Below are 18,470 nucleotides of genomic sequence, written 5' to 3' on the forward strand. Positions count from 1 at the left end.
AATCTACTTTCATTTGTATAGCTTTATTCATGGAACGCAAAGTACCGATACTCTTGTGTCCTTGTGCTAGGGATCCTACGCGAAGAGCAGCCGTCGGCCCTTTTTACTTTGTCGGTTCATTAGCATCCCTGTAACGTTACCTTAATCAAGGAGCTACAAGCTTGTCCTCAGCGACAAGAGCAGTTTACTTCATTCTTTAATATGACAGTTGAAATTTTCTGGTTTATATATAATCCAAAGACTCGCAGCAGAGATAACACCAGTGCATAATTAAAATACATCTGTCAACCTTTGCCGCGCTTATAGTATATTATATGCTCTTATATTATTAAATCCTAATGGTAATGCGACAAGCTCTATATAGCTGGGGGTTTGCCCTCGAGTCTAAATTAATGCAAAATGAAAAGCAGTGTTCTCGGTGTGAGTTTGTTTGTGTATGTGTTTGTATGTGTGTGTATGTGTGTGGATAATCAGACGCCTCCCCGGTATATTGTGCCTGTAAATCCCACGCTATATCTTGCCAGGAGAATGAGAAAATGAAAATGCAAGAAAAAAGAAGTGGTCGATAGGGAAGAAGAAATTATGTAAAGGTTGCCAATGAGAGGGCGATTCCCAGTCGCCAAAAGATTAAAAGTTTAATCAATGTACATGAACCGTGGATGTGTCAACCGCACAGCCACGTTATCAGTTGGTCTTTACCTTACGGTTTAGACAACTGTTCCTTTCGGAAGAATTTGAAGAATCCCACACAGATTGCCAATTGGAAGAACAACGCAATCCAGAACCATGCCTTGTGTAATCCGTCGGTGTAACCGGCAGAGAAATCTGGGAAGACGTCGCCAGGACCAACCTTGTTTGGTCCACAAGCCCGTGCCACAATCGTTGCAATACTTCCAAGAACCTGCGCGGAAACGAGAGTGAATATGATGTGGAATCTAGTCAGCGTCTGGAGCAAGATCATGCCGAAGCCGACACCTTGCAATGCGTCCAAAACACCAAGCCACAGCCAGAGAATACGTCCGACCACGGCTGATCCAACCGGTGTTCCAGCCCAAGGGACGTATAGACCAATGTTCGAAACACCCCATAGCATCTGACACCATCGAGGTGCGCCTAGGGCGACGGCAAAAATGGGAAGAACCCAAGAGTGGCGGGTGGACAGGCGGCTAAAAAGGTAAAGACATGCTGCCCAAATTCCAATAAAGAAGAGAAGCAGAAGGAGCACAATGGCGTAGGTGGGTGCATGTTTTGTGGACCAGAAATATTGCCAGTTTCGACCATACGGTGCCGAGAGGAAGAAATTTTGGATGATGACAGCAACGAAGAACCACTGAGACAGCATTAGCCTTCAATTTTTATTTAAAATTGATTCTCAGTACGTGAATGACAACTTACAAGGATGATCTTGCGTCGGATGACGGATGAGTAGAACGATGGCACCTTACCAGGGCTCTGGCGGTAGAACTCCGGCAAACCGAGAAAGAGCACGGCACCAACACCGAACAAGAGCAGAGCAATTGGCAGACAGATCACTGTACGAGGCCAACCATAAGTCACAACGGTTGAGGCTTGCTTGCCTAGATTGTTGATCTTGACAAGCTTTGCGCCCCAGAGCCACAAAACGGAAACATAGATCTGCTGCGTCCCTTGAATGACACAAGCACGGAAACTCCACGATTCCACGGGTACGCTTCCTATTTGGAGTTAGTATCATTGTAAATCCCACACAGAATTACTGGGGCTAACGTACCCTCGGCACCAAAATTAAGAGCAAAGAAAAAGGATCCGCTGGCAGACGCTACAGCGTAGAAGCCGGTGGCCACGTTTTGGACCCAGTTCCTGCTGGCCATGGTCGCTCCATAGGGGGAGAAAGCCAGAAACACAAAGGCAAGGCCATAGAAGACGAAGGGGAGCGACAACACGTAGACTGATTTCAACGTTCTGAAAACGCACCACCAAATAATGGAGGCGGCAAGGTAAATGCAAGCTACAGTGTAGAGCTTCGATGCAGTCTCTCCGATCTCGCCAGTCAATAATGAAATCTGGTAGGAATTGGCAGCAATGATTTGACCCTGTTGCAAAAGAGAAAATAGAGTTAATCGCAGTTCGTCATTATACGGATGAAAATCAAGAGCCACTTACGAAAGCGAGAAGGAACGAATAGACAGGCCAGTCTCCAAATTTTGTTGCAAGGATTTTCCTGAAACCAGTAGGTGGGGTGTAGTCGTCCTGGAGAAGGAATTGGTCCACGCCCTCCTCTTCACCGTTGCCATACGTGCCGTCAATAGGTTCGTTGAAGATGGAGGCCGCAGGGCTCGATCGTCCGAACCTGAAAATGGATGATGCCGGGGTTACAGTGACCGAAGTCTTTCCCATCTTGGCGTCGTGGAAGCGACTAAACCAATTCTTTTCGCTCTTGACAAGGTACTCCTCGACACACAAGTTGCTCTCAGAGGTTTTGCCGTTCAAATTATCGAGCATCTTGTCAAACGTCTTGTAGTAGAGGCCAGTTGGGTCCGTAAAGAATGGCTCGACCTTTTGCAAGGTATAGTCCTTCTTTTCGCCGACAACAGAGGCCAAGCTAAGATTAGCATCGGCGCGAGAGTAAGGCGAAAGGAAGTAGTCCTCCATTCTTGGACTGGTCGGCATGGAGCCGGCGGGAGAGAAGGGTACATATGGGCTTTGGGGAACGGACGGGCTGTACTGGGCGGCGGAGTCACGAGACGAGAACGAAGCTGGGTTGAGGGAGGCCAACTGGCTGCTCTGCTCACTCTCTCTAGCTTGCTCGGGCGTTAGAATGTACTCATCCACAACATTGCTGGCGGCATCATCAGCAGCGGTGGCCTGGGAACCATCCGATAGGCGCTGTCTGGAACTGCCCTGGCCATGCTCGTCAATAGCCGTCAACTGTCTGGAAGAACCGGCTTCTTGGCCGCCGTTTGCAACGCCAACAGCATTGTTGTCACCAAAAGGATTAGGCTTGCTCAATCGTCTCCGTTGGCGACCTGCCAACCCTGAGTCATCCGAAGGACTGGCAGCCCGGCTCGCCGGAGCACTGCGGCTGACTGAACTGTCTCGAGAGAGTGTCAGCCGGCTCATTCGTCGACCTCTTTCCCCTTCAGGAACGTGACCGGGTCCAACACGTGTGCCAAGTGATAAAGTCTGTGGTCCAGTCTCTGCACCGGCGCCTTCTCTGGAAGGACTGCCGGCACGAGTGGAAGGTCCACTTTGGGGTGCCGTGGTAGGGATACTGGGAGCTTGCATCCAAGGTTGACGATACATCGAAGAAGCAGATGACATGTTGAAAAAGCTTGGCGTTCTGCTCTGGGCCCATGGGCGAGGAGTAGCTGAGCCACTGACAGGCGTCTGGGCACCAGAGAGTGCGAGCCGGCGCGGCTTCAGAGCTTGTTTCTTGTGGATCTTAATAGACGTCTCCTGAAGAATCCCGAGATCTTCAACCCACTGCGCGACAGGGAAACGTTGCTTTGCCGACCGCGCTCTCATGATTGCGCGGACCTCTTGCTTCGAGTCCAAAGCTCCGTGGATAGCTTGCTTGAATTGCTGAATCAAATGCTTTGTTGTCGTCGACTCGATGGTGTACCACCAACCAGGCATCTGTCCCAGACCACCAACTCGGGAGCCAACACCAAGGGCGCCTTTACGGCCGAATTCGACCGCTACCAGACCAAAGGGCTCATCTCTTGACGGAATCAGGGCAAATTCGGCACCGCTGAAGATATATGGTGGCAAGGCAGTAAACTCTGGCCTGGAAAAGACCCGGTTGGGGTATACCTTCATCATATGGTCGAGCTTGAGCGCTGCAAATTTACCATAGAGATCAATGACAGGACCAATACAAATGAGCTGGACATTGGAATTTTCCTCCAGGACGGCCGGGAAGACATCTGCGATGAGATCCACACCTTTTTGCATGGACCAACGACCAACAAAGACAAAAAGCTCGGCGTTGGGATTCTGCTCTAATCCAGCCCATTCCTGAGCTTGACGCTTGAGAGGTGCTCGAGAGGCTTCAAACTCAGCATCGACAACGACCTCGTCAGGGTTCGCAGGCTGCTTGTTCCAATCTCCAACATCCGTTGGGTCAGGGTTAGGAAGGCTTCCAATTTTCGAAAGACCCCAAAAGATCGGATAACGGGCAAATGAGCGTTTACCGTATTTCTTCGAGACACCAACGGCACCAAATCCCTTTTGATGAATACGCAGGTAGCTTGCTCCTGCATGCAACAAGTTGAATACTTCTCCAAACTGCACATAGCGGCGAACAATTTCTGCATCGAGGTTGTACACACGGGACACTTCGTCAACTTCAAGTGCGCTCCGCATCGGCCATAGGCCTTGGAATTCGGCGTTGTGAAGCGACAAACAAACAGGGATGGTGTCGGGGAGAAGATACAACGGAGCGACGGTTCCATGGTAATCGTTGATGTGGTAAAGATCAATTGGGAAACGACGGATGGCTTCCGCAATACACTGGTTCCAGGCCGAGTAATAAATGGCGCTATCAATGTCGTCCATACGGGGGGGATAGGGCTCAGCTTTGGTCTGTTGTCGAAAGACTGGCGCGTCGAGAAGCACGTAGGTTATGTTCCGAAGAGTGTGATATTGCACGTTAATGATGTACTCATTACCAAGCACCTTCACAACCATGGGCTCAGCTCGTTGGTCGATGGGATAGTCGATACCTCCGGCGCAGGGAACGACCCAGATCAAATCCTGATGTCCAAGATTCTTGCCCATGAGTTGAGCCATGACACCCAGACCACCAATCTTAATCTTGATCTCCCAGTCCTCGATATCATACTCCATGGTAGCGATGAGGACGGTGCGACGGCCACCCGCAGCTTCCACGGGGGCGACAGTTGCCGGGGCAACTTCACTCAAGGCGGTAGAAGATCCGGTGAACCTCTGGAACGCGGGTGAACCGAGATACCTTTCAGGGATAATCTTCCGAACAGCAAGAGGAACAATACCGCCCTTTTCGCTAACACCAACCTGGTTGAACTTGACCTGGTAAAAGGCGCGTAGATAGGCCCAGACTCCCAGCGCACCGGTCAAAGGTGGGATAAAGGCAAGCAAGAGGAACAGTGCCAGTTGCTTCCAGCGTGAACCCACAGGAGTCAGAGTGTACCTCCGGTCGGCATCATTGACACTAATGCGATACGCCAGGTGAGGCGAAGGTGGAAACTCGGTAATGTTTACAACGGCCTCCATTAGCGTAATTGGAGGGATCCGATCAAGAACGGTGTCATTGTCGACATCACCAAAAGCCGCTGTAACGTCTGGTTCTCCATCAGGGTTCATTCCCCACACGTTTACCTGGAACTGCGCCGGCCACTCGGTCATGAAATTGAAATTCCAGATGCCATCCTTATCCTGCTTCATCACATTCGGCAAGCCTGCATCATAGCCAAATTCGTTCCATGGACCATGAAGGGATAAGTGAGGGAAACGCCGTGCGGGGCCATCTTCGTGCAATTCTCCCTCTTGGACGTGGTCGCTACTTCCAGCAATCCGGCTCCAGTATTGAACAGTGACGTGTTCACCAGTCCATCTTTGAGCCTTAGTACCGCTCCACGCAGTGGGCTGAATAGTCGTGTTTCCGCCAGTGTAGTCAAGCCAGTTACTGTAGCTCGAGCCCCAAGTGGTCGAATACCGGAATTTGTCTGCACCAGGGGCGCTATGTGAAATTACGAGCTCTTTTCCATCTTCGCTCTCGTGAAACAAACTGGTCGAATAATTTCCTGTGCGTGGGAAGACAACGGGGTTGGCACTGTCACCAACCCTGATGAAGAAATGGTCAACAGAGTTGGTAAAGGTACTGTTTTGCGATGTGACATTGCGGATAGTGATTTGATGGATACCATGAGAAACGTCGACAAGATTGGCTTTGAAGGTCCACGCAGTGGGAATACCACCGGGCCATTTAGGCGCCTCGACCTTAGCGACCGTCAAGCACTTGATGCTGCTCCTGTCGAGTTTCGCAGTCACCCGGTCCTCTGTGGACGACTGGAATTCCATATTGTCTCTGACGCTGTCGCAATCCATGGGGGTTGAGAAATCCAGCTCAATGGCAACAGTGTCCTGCTGTCCACGGGGCACCTTGGAAAGGATTCTGGTGTCGTGACCAGGTGTGAAGCCAGTTAGCATCGGACTAGGCGCAAGCCATTTGTCCTTGGGCACAAATGCCTTGTAATCCCATGGATCAAGGTGCATGGCCGAAAGACATCCGTTCCATTCCTTTACGCCCTCGAGCCCAAAGTTCTGTACAGAGGTTTCCAGTGTGTACTCTTCAAACGGATAAAAGAGGTTCTTGACGGTGACGTTGGGATCAAAAGGCGCAATGAGACCAAGGGTGTCAATGGAGCAGTTGAATGTGTAAGTTTGAGGGACATTGTTGTTCGTGTAGACGAGCCAAACACTCTGGTTGCCTCCATGACCCTGATGGCTAAAGTCTTGAACGCCAGGCCACTGAGCATGAACAACACTCCACACGCCGGTTTCAGTTGGAGTTCCGTAAGAACCGGGAAGATAGATATCCCACGTCTGGTTGGAGAGTTGCTTGAGGAGGAACCCGTCATTAAGAGCTGGAAAGCGTTCACGCATCTCAAACATGCTCTTGTAGATGTTGCGAACAGGGTGCGAAGGATCTCTGTGGTCAAGACTGACCCAGTCATCTTTGCAGGCCTCGAGGGAAGATTCGAGAGGGAAATCCCAGTACTTTTGAGATCCGACCTTGTAACATCCATGGTCTTGCCATGCTTGAGACGAAGCCATGGGCGATCTGCCAAAAACATAGTTGTTGGCCGTATTATCGAGAACATAGAACGCCTGCTCCTCACCCCATGAGAGCGTGGGAATTCCCGGTAGCATCAACGTAATCACGAAGATACCCAAATTCTGTCGGTGAGTGCCGTTCTTGATACCGGGCCACCGGAAAACATCCTGGTTGGTTACACCAAACATGTGGCGCGGATCGAAAACACCAGTTACGGCGTTCAGCATGTCATTAGTTTGAATCAGTGCTTCCCAACCAGCGACCCAGTTCACAGGGGTGTCATCGGCGGCAGCCATATTACCGTCTAAACCGAGAAATCGGCCCATGGCACGATACACGGAGTAGTGGAAGGCAGCCCCATCAAACGCGTTTTTGCCCACGTCCCGGATGAAGGCAGAGGAGTTTGAGCTATTCGTCATGGTAATGGCCTCCGTCATGTTTTCGATCATCATGTCGGGCTGCTTGCCTCGGCCAATATAAATTGATCCAAAGGCATTACCAGCGACAATCTCACCGGGGATGTAAAAGTTATGTTTGCCGACAGTGGCGGCACATTGGCGGAGATGGTCTGCAAAATCTCCTTGGGCGTCGACAGTGATCTGCAATCCCTTATCCATACGGAATCCATCAATATCCAAAGCCATAATCGTGATGCACGAGAAGTGCTGGATCTTAGCACGGACGTCGCTTCGCCATTCACGTAGTCGGTCCTGGACAAAGGCGAACTTGGAAATTTGACGCTGCCATTCGGGGTAGTCACCAAAAGCTGCAATGTCACCATACTATGAATGCCCAGATATTAGCGAAGCGATTCTCACGTCAAATGGCAGAGGTCAGCGCAAATTTACCTGGTCGAATTCACTATCCCGGCATCCAATGAGGTGTTCTGTGCCGTTTTTATGCACGGGAAAACCGTCGTCACCCCAGAATCGAGGATATTCACACTTATCGATATAAGAGTTGCCGAAACTGAAATCGTTGTATCTTCGATCATATTTCCACAAAGCGTTATGCTCCTTATAGTTGAAAGGAGTACTTGCGTTCAAATATCCCTCGAATCCAATCAAATCACCCATGCTGCAGAAACGATTAGCGGTCGAGCTGGGTTCGCCTCGGTTTCAAAGAGCTAATGACTTACGTTGCCATGGTGTTATCGAGAATCACGTACATCCCTCGGCTGTGGATGTCAGCAACACACTCCCGCCAAGCGGAAATGTTGCCAAAATGTGCGTCCAGGAGGGTCAAGTCCAACGGACTGTAACCGTCATTCTCCCACGGCACGTTGATGTGCGGACTTCCAGCCAGATAGATTCCCTGCGAATGTCTCTTAGTCTACACTTCAAGGTCGACGGACAGATGTTGCTCCTACCTTGACGCCCATGCCTTGAAGGTAGTCCAAAGACGCTTTCAAGCCGTCCACGTCACCACCATAGCGCAGTTGCGTGCCATAAAGGTCATGTTCCCATGCGGTACCGTTGATGTCGTCATTGGCTGGATCGCCATTTACGAATCGGTCCAGGAAGAAGCTGTAAAAGGGCATACGCCAATTCTCAGGCGACGGTGTGTACGTGTGATTTTCCCATTCTCCCCAGTAATCGAGGGGGTCGATAGCCGTTTTGTTGGTGTTCAGATTCCAGTCTTCGTAGGCAGGATCGTACCGAAGGGAGTGAGATACGGGGATTAGCAGTGCCAGCAAGATGCTCAGGGACGTGCCCAACATCTTGGGCGATTTGAGATGAACCATACGGATGGTTCAGATCTCTCGCAGTTTCCTGCTGCGCTGGCCTGGAGAAGAAAAGGCAGCTCGAGATCGATATAGAAGGGTGCGTTGAAAAAGATTATGAAAGAGTATAGAGAAAGTGCTTCGGCCGTTGGCTGCACAAATCAATGGTTGCAGCAAATAAGGCCACCAACGACAACGTAAACAAATGAAACGAAGGTGGTAGGCAGTCGTGTGAGTTGATGCCCGGAAAGGAGGATGAAACAAGCAGGATGAAAAAGACCCAAAGGAGAGGGACACCTGCTGCTGCTGTTGCTGTTGTTTGGGGCAAAGACACCACACACACACCGGCACAGCCGCAGAGGTCTTGACAGAGAAGAAAGGAAAACGAAGGAAGAGAGGGAGATGCAGAATAGAAAAAGGGTAGCAACTGGCGGAGGTGGTTCGTACATGTACTCCGTAATGTATTTAGTGTATGGGCCCGGTATCCGATGGGGGCAAGATCATGGCAGGTCGACGGGGAGCATGCAGACCGGTTGAGACAGGGCTGGTTAGAGGGGCTGATTGGGTCCAGAGACGCCATAGGAATTGGATGAAGGGGTCCTGCATGTGAGAGAAGAGACGGTGCAGTCGACCAGGTGAGGACGGTGCAATCTGGCCATGGTTGTGGGGGGGTGGAGGGGGGATTGATGGAAGCATTCCCACTTTGGGCGCGCATCATCATGATCCGTAGCAGCAGCAAATAACAATATCATCAGCCTTAACTCCAGATCAGGTATCAAGCGGGACGGTCCCCTGACGGCGTTGTGTGTAGTTGCAGAACTAGCTTCCGAAGACAAGACGAGGAAAAGGATGCTTGTTCAGTCTATCAGAGAATGGCCGGGTGGGCCACGCAGCTATCCGGCGCTCCGTCTCATAATCCATCATCATGATGGTAGTTGCATCGGTTGATAATATCCAGGTACGAAGAAACGCAGACCCATGTAACCACCACCACCACCACCACCGACACCACCACCAGGAGCACCTCGAAAGCAATTTTTAGGCTCTAGTTCGGCTCGCTTGCATGCGTGCAGTGGCTTGCTGAGTCGACGTCTCTTGAGAAAAATGCGTTCCGGCACACCAATTTTGCCCACGGCTTGTCTCTTGCGTGCCGGGTCCTGTACCAGGGGACAGGGTTCCACTTTACTTAGGGAGGCAACGACTGCAGGTCAAGCCGATGCCGATTCGGACGGGGGGAGGGTCGGTGAGTACAGTGGTACTGAGCATGGGGGGGGAGTAGTGGTTGTACTGTTGTAATTTTCGTAGTGTGGGTGTGGGTGTGGGTGGACTCTGTCATTCACCCATACACAATTCTCCCCATCTGGGGGACCTCAGCGAAGAATACCGTACAGCTCAAGCTGGTCGCTTAAGCACGGGCCTCGAACCCGTTCGCCACGCTTGCGTCGCACATTTTGGCCTGTCATGAAATGCTTTTTCATGACTCTTAGTGCAGGCAGACAACAAGTAGCAAAATAGATTTTAGTGGGGATTAATTCAGGAGTTGCAGGCATCCTGCTGCTCTGAAGTGGGCTCACCCAAGTATCGGTCAAGGGTCTCGCTCTCTACTACTCCGGCAGATCTTCGCTTGGCCGATCGATGATCCCGGCAAAAGTCCTGTTCGGGGATTTTCCTCACCAAAATTGTTGAAGAGCGAAGACAGCCGAAAACTACAGGACCTATACAAAGGTACCAGCACGGTCATTTCTCCGGGACAGCAATTCTTATCGGCCCTTGATGAAGCTAAGCTAACTCGTTAGTGCAGAGAAATAAAATGGCCCACCTTGCCCGATTTGGGGCCCCGTGGATGCGCGTGGGACGGCCCTGAACGTGGGAACTTGTCAAATCTCCAACCCAACCACAATCGGCCATGCCGCCATGGCAATCCGGACTGGCCAAAAACCTTTTTGCCAAATACAAAGTACAGAACCATGGCACCGTTGGACACCACAGCAGACAAAAGGCTAGGATAACCCGTGAGCGGGAGCCGCTCTTTCCCTTTTTCTTGGGGACAGCAGAAATTTTCTCCACCAATAATCCTTTGCTTGGACTCCATGTCCAAGCAAGTCGCCAAAAAGAATTACTCGTTGAATATACCCTTTGTATGGTGTCAAGGATGCCCCTGTTTTCCCGCCTTATCCGCTTTTTCCTTCCAGTACGTGAGAAACGATACGTATCTGAAATCGTTGAACTCTCTTACCAGACATGAACAGTTGAGAGGAAAGGGGAATTGTCCCAACCCTGGTCTAGGCCGTCAGGACTGCCGTCGAGCTCTCTCTACCGAGCGTTGCCATTCAAGCCTCTTGTTGCGTGCGGGTGGTGAAAGACACCGCCGCTAACACCCACCGTGTGTAAGAGGATGGTTCTAGCAGGGAAAGGCGCCAGCGCCCAGAAGGGTATAGACACCACGTCGATCCTAAACCCACTGTTCCGCCTACCTCTAGGTACTCTACGTAAATGTGTATTTGTTATCCCTCCCACGCACTATGAATTATTCAACGAAACATGTCCACACGCGTGGGACGCGGGTTTAGCGTGGCGTGCGCCCTTCTTCTGAGACCGACGTCGTATCGATGCACCCTTTTTTTGGCAACAGTACCTCCGTATCTACCTTAGGTACTATTTTTGCTTTTTATTGAAAAGAAATTTTTTATTTTTCAACTGGTTTGCCAGAATTTTCTGAAGCAGAATGTGGGCGTACAGGACGTCGTACCTACATGTTGTACCTTGCACATCATGATTTCTGCGCAGCCCGCATCCTACAAAATGCATAAAATGGGATTGGCGGAGATCCCAAGGATCGTATTGCTCGTGCATGCTACCGTGCATGCTCTCTGTATTTTTCATCTTACCACAATACCCTAATAGAATAATAATCGTACTGGCACAGTCCACCATTGCATCGACCCACCCGATTATGACGCGCTTGAGTGCCTTCGCTTGGTTCGAGGTTTTCCGCATGGCCGGGGCATCCCAGGGATGATCGTACTTGTCTCAATGAACCCGTCGTTCTGGCTCTCAATTACAGGATACCATGGACTTGACTGCGGGTATGGAGTAGGCTCAGCACAAGAGCGGGGAGTAGGTGGCCCGACACACAGCAAAAGCGGGGACTTCATTGAATGATGGATATGATACGGAGGTAGTGGTCGATAATTCTGAGAAATTACGAGCGGCTGAATGCATGCTCGTTATAATCTCAAATGATCCAAGATGCTTTTCTGCAAGGGTAGCACGATGATCGTCACAATAAAAGTTGCAGTAGTGGCAGTTATAGTTCTACTATATTGTTTGTAAAATTAATGTCGCTATCAAGGGAAAATGAGCGGGTCCTTAAACTTGGGTGGCAAAACGTTTATAGGAGAGAGAGAGAGATGTCAAATCTCTTCTGATGTGGAGAGACCACCAGATGCGAATTGGAGAAGAACGGGGTTTATCTTTGCCGAGGGTGATTCTTCCTCTCAGAGTCATTGAACCAACTGGGGAGGGTAAAGGGGGAGGGGCCGCGCGCGGTGGGTCGGCGGCGATTTGCGATGATGACGAGCTGGGGATCGGATCTCTCTCAAGTACTACTACCTTATTGACTGTACCTGCGATTTCACTTGCTGGAGAATCGACTTAACAGGTAGGTAGAGTACGTACACCTCGTTAAGTTTCCTCTTATTCTACAATCTAGTCTCTTGTAGAGGCACTTTTAATTTGGCCAAAGTGTAGCATAAACTATAGTATCTCTACCTGCTTATAAATATCGCCTCTTTCCTTTGACCCATTCAGCGGGTCAAAGCACTGATCAAAAAGACAAACTTGCTCGTCCTTGCTGCCGATCACTCAATGGTTTCATTTCAGAAAAGTCCTGTTGCTGCCTCGGAAACCAAGCTCTACTGGAGTAGTGGTCTTCCTGCTTTGTCTCAGGAAAACACCAATATAGTGCGACAAGATGTCCACAGCAACACTATTGATTCAAAGATGAAACAGTGGTTCAGCGGACCTTCTTCCCTATTGGGTACATTTTTACTTGGTTGTTACCTCGGCCCCACCATGTTCATAAATCATGGGCCTCACCGCCCTACTACGTAGTACCATGGTAATCAGCAATATCAATTCCATAACCTTGGAAAGTCGGCAATTCCAATTCCAATTCTTTTTCTTTTTCTTTTTCTTTTTCTTTTTTTTTGCGGTCATTATCTTCTTACCACGTTCAGAGGAGCTGAGCCAAAGGCGTTTGTCAAATATTGTTGCATGGCCACGGGATAAGGTCCGGCCATCAAAGAAGATACAACCACACGAAGTACATGTGCACGTGGGATCCAAGTGCCGGTTCACTCCATTACTGTACAGAGTATACACAACCTGAGTAACAATAATGATCCGTGATAGCTGGACGGGAAGCGCACCTGTCATCAACAGGCCGCCCTGGTGAGATTTTGGCTTATCGTCGTCTATTCTTAGCCTTTTCTTCCCATCCGATAACTGTGTTCCGGCATTTCAGCGCCCAACACGGCAACTTTGTTGGCCTGTCTGAGTTTGTGTTCCATGCCTATCTTCCTTGCTGAGCACATGCATGTCTTGGGGATATCATTTGCGCCTGGGATGTCATATCTTTTACGGATGCCGTGCCTCTCAATAATTCTAAAATCCCCTGCCACCGGGTGGTGTCATTGCAGGTGACTGGTGCAGAGCAGCCCATGTGAATTATTCTCCAAAAAATCAGCCGTTGGAGAGTGATAGGGCGCGCAAGCTGAGGCATAAGCAACTATCGATAAGCCCTGTGCCTGTCTAATCCCGCAATTCTGGTAGTTAATATCTCAATCATTCCCTCCTTCGTTATGCACTGCCAAGACTCCATTGTGCAAGGACAGAGACGCACATTTTGTTCGATTATGCATTGATGTATCTGGGATATTGCTTGACAATGAATTTTCTTCCATGCTGGCTGCTGCTTTTGGGGTATGCCGTTCCATCTCTTGCCGCGACTCCAGAGGATTGGAGATCGAGGGCCATCTATCAGGTGGTGACGGATCGTTTTGCAGTTGACGATGGCTCGACCAATACCCCTTGTAATCCGGGGCTGGGCCGCTATTGCGGAGGAACATATCAGGGTCTAATCAAGCGTCTTGACTATATACAAAATATGGGGTTTAGCGCAGTGAGTTAACGTCTTTTTCCTTTGTCTTGTAATGTCGTCTGTATAATTTTCACAAAGCAATTAATGCTGACAATAAATTCGCCCATCTTCAACGCAAAAAGATCTGGATATCCCCGATTACCAAACAACTCCCCCAGCATACGGTGGACCTTGATGCCTATCATGGCTACTGGCAGCAGGATATATATCAGTTGAATGAACATTTTGGGGACCCAGACGACCTGAAGGCGCTCTCAAAAGCATTGCATGATCGTGGAATGGTAAGCACCTAGATGAGAAAAGGAAAGTTACATGGGGTTTCTGCAATCTAACATCGACCGAACAAAATAAAGTACTTGATGGTTGACATAGTTGTCAATCATTACGGGTGGGCCGGGCCTGGGCCCACTACAAATTTCACGGAATTATCCCCGTTTAATGACGAGCGATATTTTCACACCTACTGTCCATTCTCTGAGCCGGACAATCAGACCAATGTTGAAGAGGTTCGTACACCATCAATCGTTTTAATTTAGTAAGAGCACGAGGATCTTATCTTGTGGCACAGTGCTGGCTGGGCGACGAAGTTATTTCCCTCCCCGACCTTCGGACTGAAGACGACGATGTTGTGGACATATATTACGATTGGATTAAGAGTCTTGTCTCGAATTACTCTGGTTCGTTGACACCCTGAGCACTGGCCGATGCTAAGTCATTATTCTAATATCGCAGATAGTTGATGGTCTTCGAGTTGATACTGTCTTAAATGTCGACAAACAATTTTTTCCAGGATTCAGCAACGCCGCGGGCGTTTTCTTGACGGGCGAGGTCACGTCCGGGGTCTCCGATTATACTTGTCCATATCAACAGATTATAGATAGTGTTCTCAATTACCCCATGTGCGCCGGTCTCTCGGCTCCCCTTGCTTAAGCTCGAACTAAATAATTTGGTTAGTTATTGGCCTCTGACCCGCGCGTTTACATCGCCGGACGGTAGTATTACCGATTTGCTCGAGGAGATTTATGCGGTGAGAGCAACATGCAAGGTAGTTTAATCGTGTGACTAAGATGTATCTAAACCCGAAAAGGCTCACTTGTCGCATAGGATCCGACCTTACTTGGAAGCTTTTCAGAAAATCATGACGTCCCAAGGTTCCCTTCTCATACCTCTGATCTATCGGTGAGGGCTTTTTCTAAGGTGTCTTCGCGACGATCCTAGATACTTTTACTAATGGTATATCCAGCTTGCGAAAAATGTGATCGCGTATACAATGCTCACAGATGGCATTCCAATCAGTAAGACATGTACAATTTAGAGCATGATCATAATTATTTCATTTGTTAAGAGTTCCTCCTAGTTTATGCAGGCCAAGAACAACACTATTCGGGAGCATTCAACCCTGTCAATCGGGAAGCGGTTTGGTCGTCTGGCTACAATACCGACAGTGAATTGTACAAGTTTGTCACGACCCTTAACACGATAAGGAATTACGCCATTCGACAAGCTACGAACTATACAATTTATCTCAGTACACCCGTATTCAATGACACCAACACACTTGCTCTGCGAAAGGGCTTTGATGGAACTCAGAGCCTTTTAGTTCTAAGCAATCTAGGATCACAGGGGAAGCATTATAGTGTGACCCTGGGCGACACTTTCCAAGCCCATGAACAAGTCACCGAACTAATTGGCTGTTCCAATGCAACGACGGATGGCCATGGCGGCCTTGCAGTACAGATGGGCGGCGGATTACCCAAGATGTACTATCCCAGCTCTCTCCTGAAGGATTCTGGTCTCTGCGGCTTCCTTGGGAAAGCAGCAAAGCCAACGGCGCCGCCTCCATCGACACCGACACATGGACCGGTAGCTCCAAAACCCCACCACAAGAGTTCGGCCAACTCTTTGGTGGAAATGATTCCACGCCACCACATCTGCATAGTGTTTTTGTTTACATTGCTCATTCGGGGGATTATCGACTTCAGCTCTGGCAAATGAAAGGGCTGATACCGCATCGTACGATATCTTTCAGCAAAAGACTGTTTAGCTTTATGGATCGCATCGCCCTGAGGACGCCACAAAACGTGGGACGTGGGAAACAAAGTTGAAGGCGACCGCTCTACTGGGCCCAGATTGCCTCGCCCTGGGGTCGAGCCAGCAGGATGGTTCATTGAAGCTATTACGATCGGGCACTCCGGACAGCCTCAAGAGCGCGGGTGGAAAGCAACGGCAGTTGATTGTCCACGACAAGGGACCAATGGTTCCGTCTACAATAAGCCTCCTGAAGCGTCTCGGCTCTTCTCTTTCACGCCTTCGTCTGATTGTTAGATCCGCACTGGCGTCTGGGCCTAGGTGGCGGTCTCTTCAAGGGAGCTGAATGTGCAAGCCAGAGAAGGATTACCCGCTCCATGCTTTTTACGCTTGGGAAAGCTAGCGCCATTTTGTTTGCTGGCATCATGATTTAGATGGAATCGGCTCCCGCCTCGTAGTTAATCTGTAGGAATGAATCTAACTAATACTTTTTTAAAATGCACATGCCGAGTGGCTTTCCTTTCCTTTCCTTTTATTATTCGGCTATTGCTCGCTCCTTTTCCCCTTTCCTTTTCCCTTCCCGCTCAAGTTGCGAGAACATGTACAAAAGTGTGTCGTCAACCACGCGTCCACACCATCAGCAGCACGAGAATAGACGGGTTTTAGATGGGGCCACGGCTAAGTCTAGTGGGAAATAAGTTAGCACTCGTTCAAGAGCCGAACACTATAGAGTATTGGAGTATTTGCAAGAGGGTATCTCTGATCACACTCCGAGGGGCTCGCATACTCGCAATGGCTACCGAGGGGAACGAGAACCGAATACAGCGTACCAGTGTTGCGCGTACCGTGGCCAAGATTTTCACCGACCCTTTGGGAAAATCTAGAGCCGAGGCCGACACTCGATGATCAATCGTTCCCCACAGTTGAATTGATGATAGCTTAGCGAACAAACAAAAAGTCCTCGAGTAGTTGTCTTTCTTCCTCCTCACGTGTTCTGATCGTCAGGGACGCCTTGTCTACATTGGGTATAGTCTACTAGTTTTACCTTCCTCTCGCTCAGATCCGACCAATGAGCTATCTTTGCTTCATCATCTATTGGATCCTCCGATGTGAGAGCACTGAGTTCACTTAGTTGCTCTACTCTAAGAAAACTTTAACATTATTACAGTATTGCTCACGGGGATATTTCAAGTGAAAAGGGTGCGACGGTGTCCCTGAGATAGAACGCCACCCGGATGCTCCGTCGGTACGCACCGAAAAAGCTATATTGTGGCTTCGGCAGAAATACTTTACATTCTACGCCTTTCTGAGAGGCTACCCTTGTCACTTCAAATGATATCATGTCAATTGGAATCATCCCTTCAGTTCCTACTCCGTACATCATCGATCCGCTCCAATTTTTATTTCTAACTTGTTTCCTCCTTTTTTTCTCCTTTTTTTTTCCTTTTTTTTTCGACGACTGCTTTTGGCCCCGGTTTTGTCGGGAGCAGATGAAGCAGCGGATGTCGGAGGCTTGTCCGTAGTTTGCTGAGTGGATGTGGCACAACTGCTCTTGGAATCTGTCAGGTACCCGTGTGGGTGGGTGAAGTCGTTTTGACGGCGACAAGGGTCGTCTGTGGCCTATCTTTTGGTGCAAGCAAGCTGAAATCGATTTAGCAGGGGTGCATATTATCGGATCGAGGTCCCCCAATCAATACTGTGACATACCAGTACCAGTACGTACTCGACAGTGGGTACAATTACAGTAACAGACGTATCTGCTTTTCCGGGAGCGAGGAGGGCGAGTCAGGCCCTTATGCAGATCACCTCTGGCTCTCTCTGTGGCCCAAGTGTCTAGTCCACGACACTAATCATGATAGATGGTCACTATTGTTCTCTAGCAGGCAATGGTTCACTCGGCACCGACATGGTCTCGAAGGACCCGGCGGCACAGGGTGTTGGTTTTGATTTCCTGTCCCATGTACAGAGTAATCTCAATTCTGTCCCACGCATGCCTAGTCGCTATGATTCTCTGGGTTTCTGCATATTCGTGTCACATATCGGAGCACGAAGGCATGCTGCAGAAGGATGATTTCCCAATCTTCCCGCCATCTTGACGAACTTGTGTGACGGCCAAGGGTGGCTGTTGATGTTGGCTGACAGCTTCTGAACCTAAATTTCCCTTGTTCAGGCAACGGCACGGCACATCATTACGGAATAGTCAGGGGTAAAAGTAGTACCGTACCGATATCCCCGATAAATCTACTGTTTCGGATGATTTATCTTATTTATCCTAATCCACTGCGATGACTTCAAGTCTAAGCAAACTCTCCAACTGAACCCTTTATCCATCAAAATGCTTGTGCTTCCCGTCAAACTTGAAACAGCTAGGGATTTCAGCTGGCATCTTTTTCGATTCCATCTTGTTGAGATCAAGATGGACTAGAGGGAGCTCGCTTTTGAACCGGCTTTCATCGGGTAATCCAGCGCTGAAAGAGGGTCCGCACTCTAATCTGCTCTCTGAAGCTAGGATCTCCGATGTCAACCCGCTGCAAATCCCATCATTCATCTCGTTCTACTCAAATATCCCGGTGACGGGATCGGCATTGTGGATCTTTTTTTAAATGCGTCGTGCAGTGACAAGGTCGCATACTCCACGGCTTTATCGTGAGATGCAGACCTCTTTCAAATCGTTTATTTCTGCTCCTTTCGACAATCATTGCCTTTTGATGATGATCGACACCTGACATAAGTGTTGAAGTCAATGATCGGCATCCGTGTTG

At 49.4% G+C, this 18,470-nt stretch overlaps 3 protein-coding genes across 3 annotated transcripts; 1 reads left to right on the forward strand and 2 right to left on the reverse strand.

The window, feature by feature from the left end:
• Positions 1-291: 291 nt before the first annotated feature.
• Positions 292-8,762, reverse strand: L228DRAFT_138091 (glycosyltransferase family 5 protein). Its single transcript, XM_018329150.1, has 7 exons — positions 8,166-8,762; positions 7,935-8,110; positions 7,645-7,873; positions 2,143-7,578; positions 1,751-2,072; positions 1,396-1,694; positions 292-1,330 (listed from the first exon to the last, which is right to left on the reverse strand). Exons 1-7 carry the CDS (start codon positions 8,538-8,540, stop codon positions 701-703), a joined length of 7,467 nt encoding a protein of 2,488 aa, XP_018188419.1. The 5' UTR covers positions 8,541-8,762; the 3' UTR covers positions 292-700.
• Positions 8,763-11,062: 2,300 nt separating this feature from the next.
• L228DRAFT_138110 (hypothetical protein) lies at positions 11,063-11,731 on the reverse strand. The gene has a single exon (XM_018329151.1). The coding sequence runs from the start codon at positions 11,514-11,516 to the stop codon at positions 11,175-11,177; it is 342 nt and encodes a 113-aa protein (XP_018188420.1). The 5' UTR covers positions 11,517-11,731; the 3' UTR covers positions 11,063-11,174.
• Positions 11,732-13,467: 1,736 nt separating this feature from the next.
• L228DRAFT_268245 (glycoside hydrolase family 13 protein) lies at positions 13,468-15,675 on the forward strand (the record flags this gene model as incomplete). The annotated part of the gene is made up of 9 exons (XM_018335099.1): positions 13,468-13,701; positions 13,803-13,961; positions 14,034-14,186; positions 14,249-14,357; positions 14,417-14,579; positions 14,635-14,707; positions 14,785-14,859; positions 14,924-14,975; positions 15,038-15,675. The coding sequence occupies 9 exons, from the start codon at positions 13,468-13,470 to the stop codon at positions 15,673-15,675; spliced, it is 1,656 nt and encodes a 551-aa protein (XP_018188421.1).
• Positions 15,676-18,470: the final 2,795 nt, after the last annotated feature.

Source organism: Xylona heveae (assembly GCF_001619985.1).
Source record: "Xylona heveae TC161 unplaced genomic scaffold L228scaffold_5, whole genome shotgun sequence".
Classification (NCBI taxonomy): domain Eukaryota; kingdom Fungi; phylum Ascomycota; class Xylonomycetes; order Xylonales; family Xylonaceae; genus Xylona; species Xylona heveae.

What these genes read in the sequence shown, in the direction of transcription:
- L228DRAFT_138110 (XM_018329151.1), bottom strand. Translation starts at nt 11,516, where the DNA reads ATGCGGAAAACCTCGAACCAAGCGAAGGCACTCAAGCGCGTCATAATC.
- L228DRAFT_138091 (XM_018329150.1), bottom strand. Translation starts at nt 8,540, where the DNA reads ATGGTTCATCTCAAATCGCCCAAGATGTTGGGCACGTCCCTGAGCATC. An exon ending in TTCAAGGCATGGGCGTCAAG is followed by an intron (nt 8,111 to 8,165) that starts GTAGGAGCAACA and finishes AGACATTCGCAG; the next exon opens with GGAATCTATCTGGCTGGAAG. An exon ending in TCTTAATTTTGGTGCCGAGG is followed by an intron (nt 1,695 to 1,750) that starts GTACGTTAGCCC and finishes AACTCCAAATAG; the next exon opens with GAAGCGTACCCGTGGAATCG.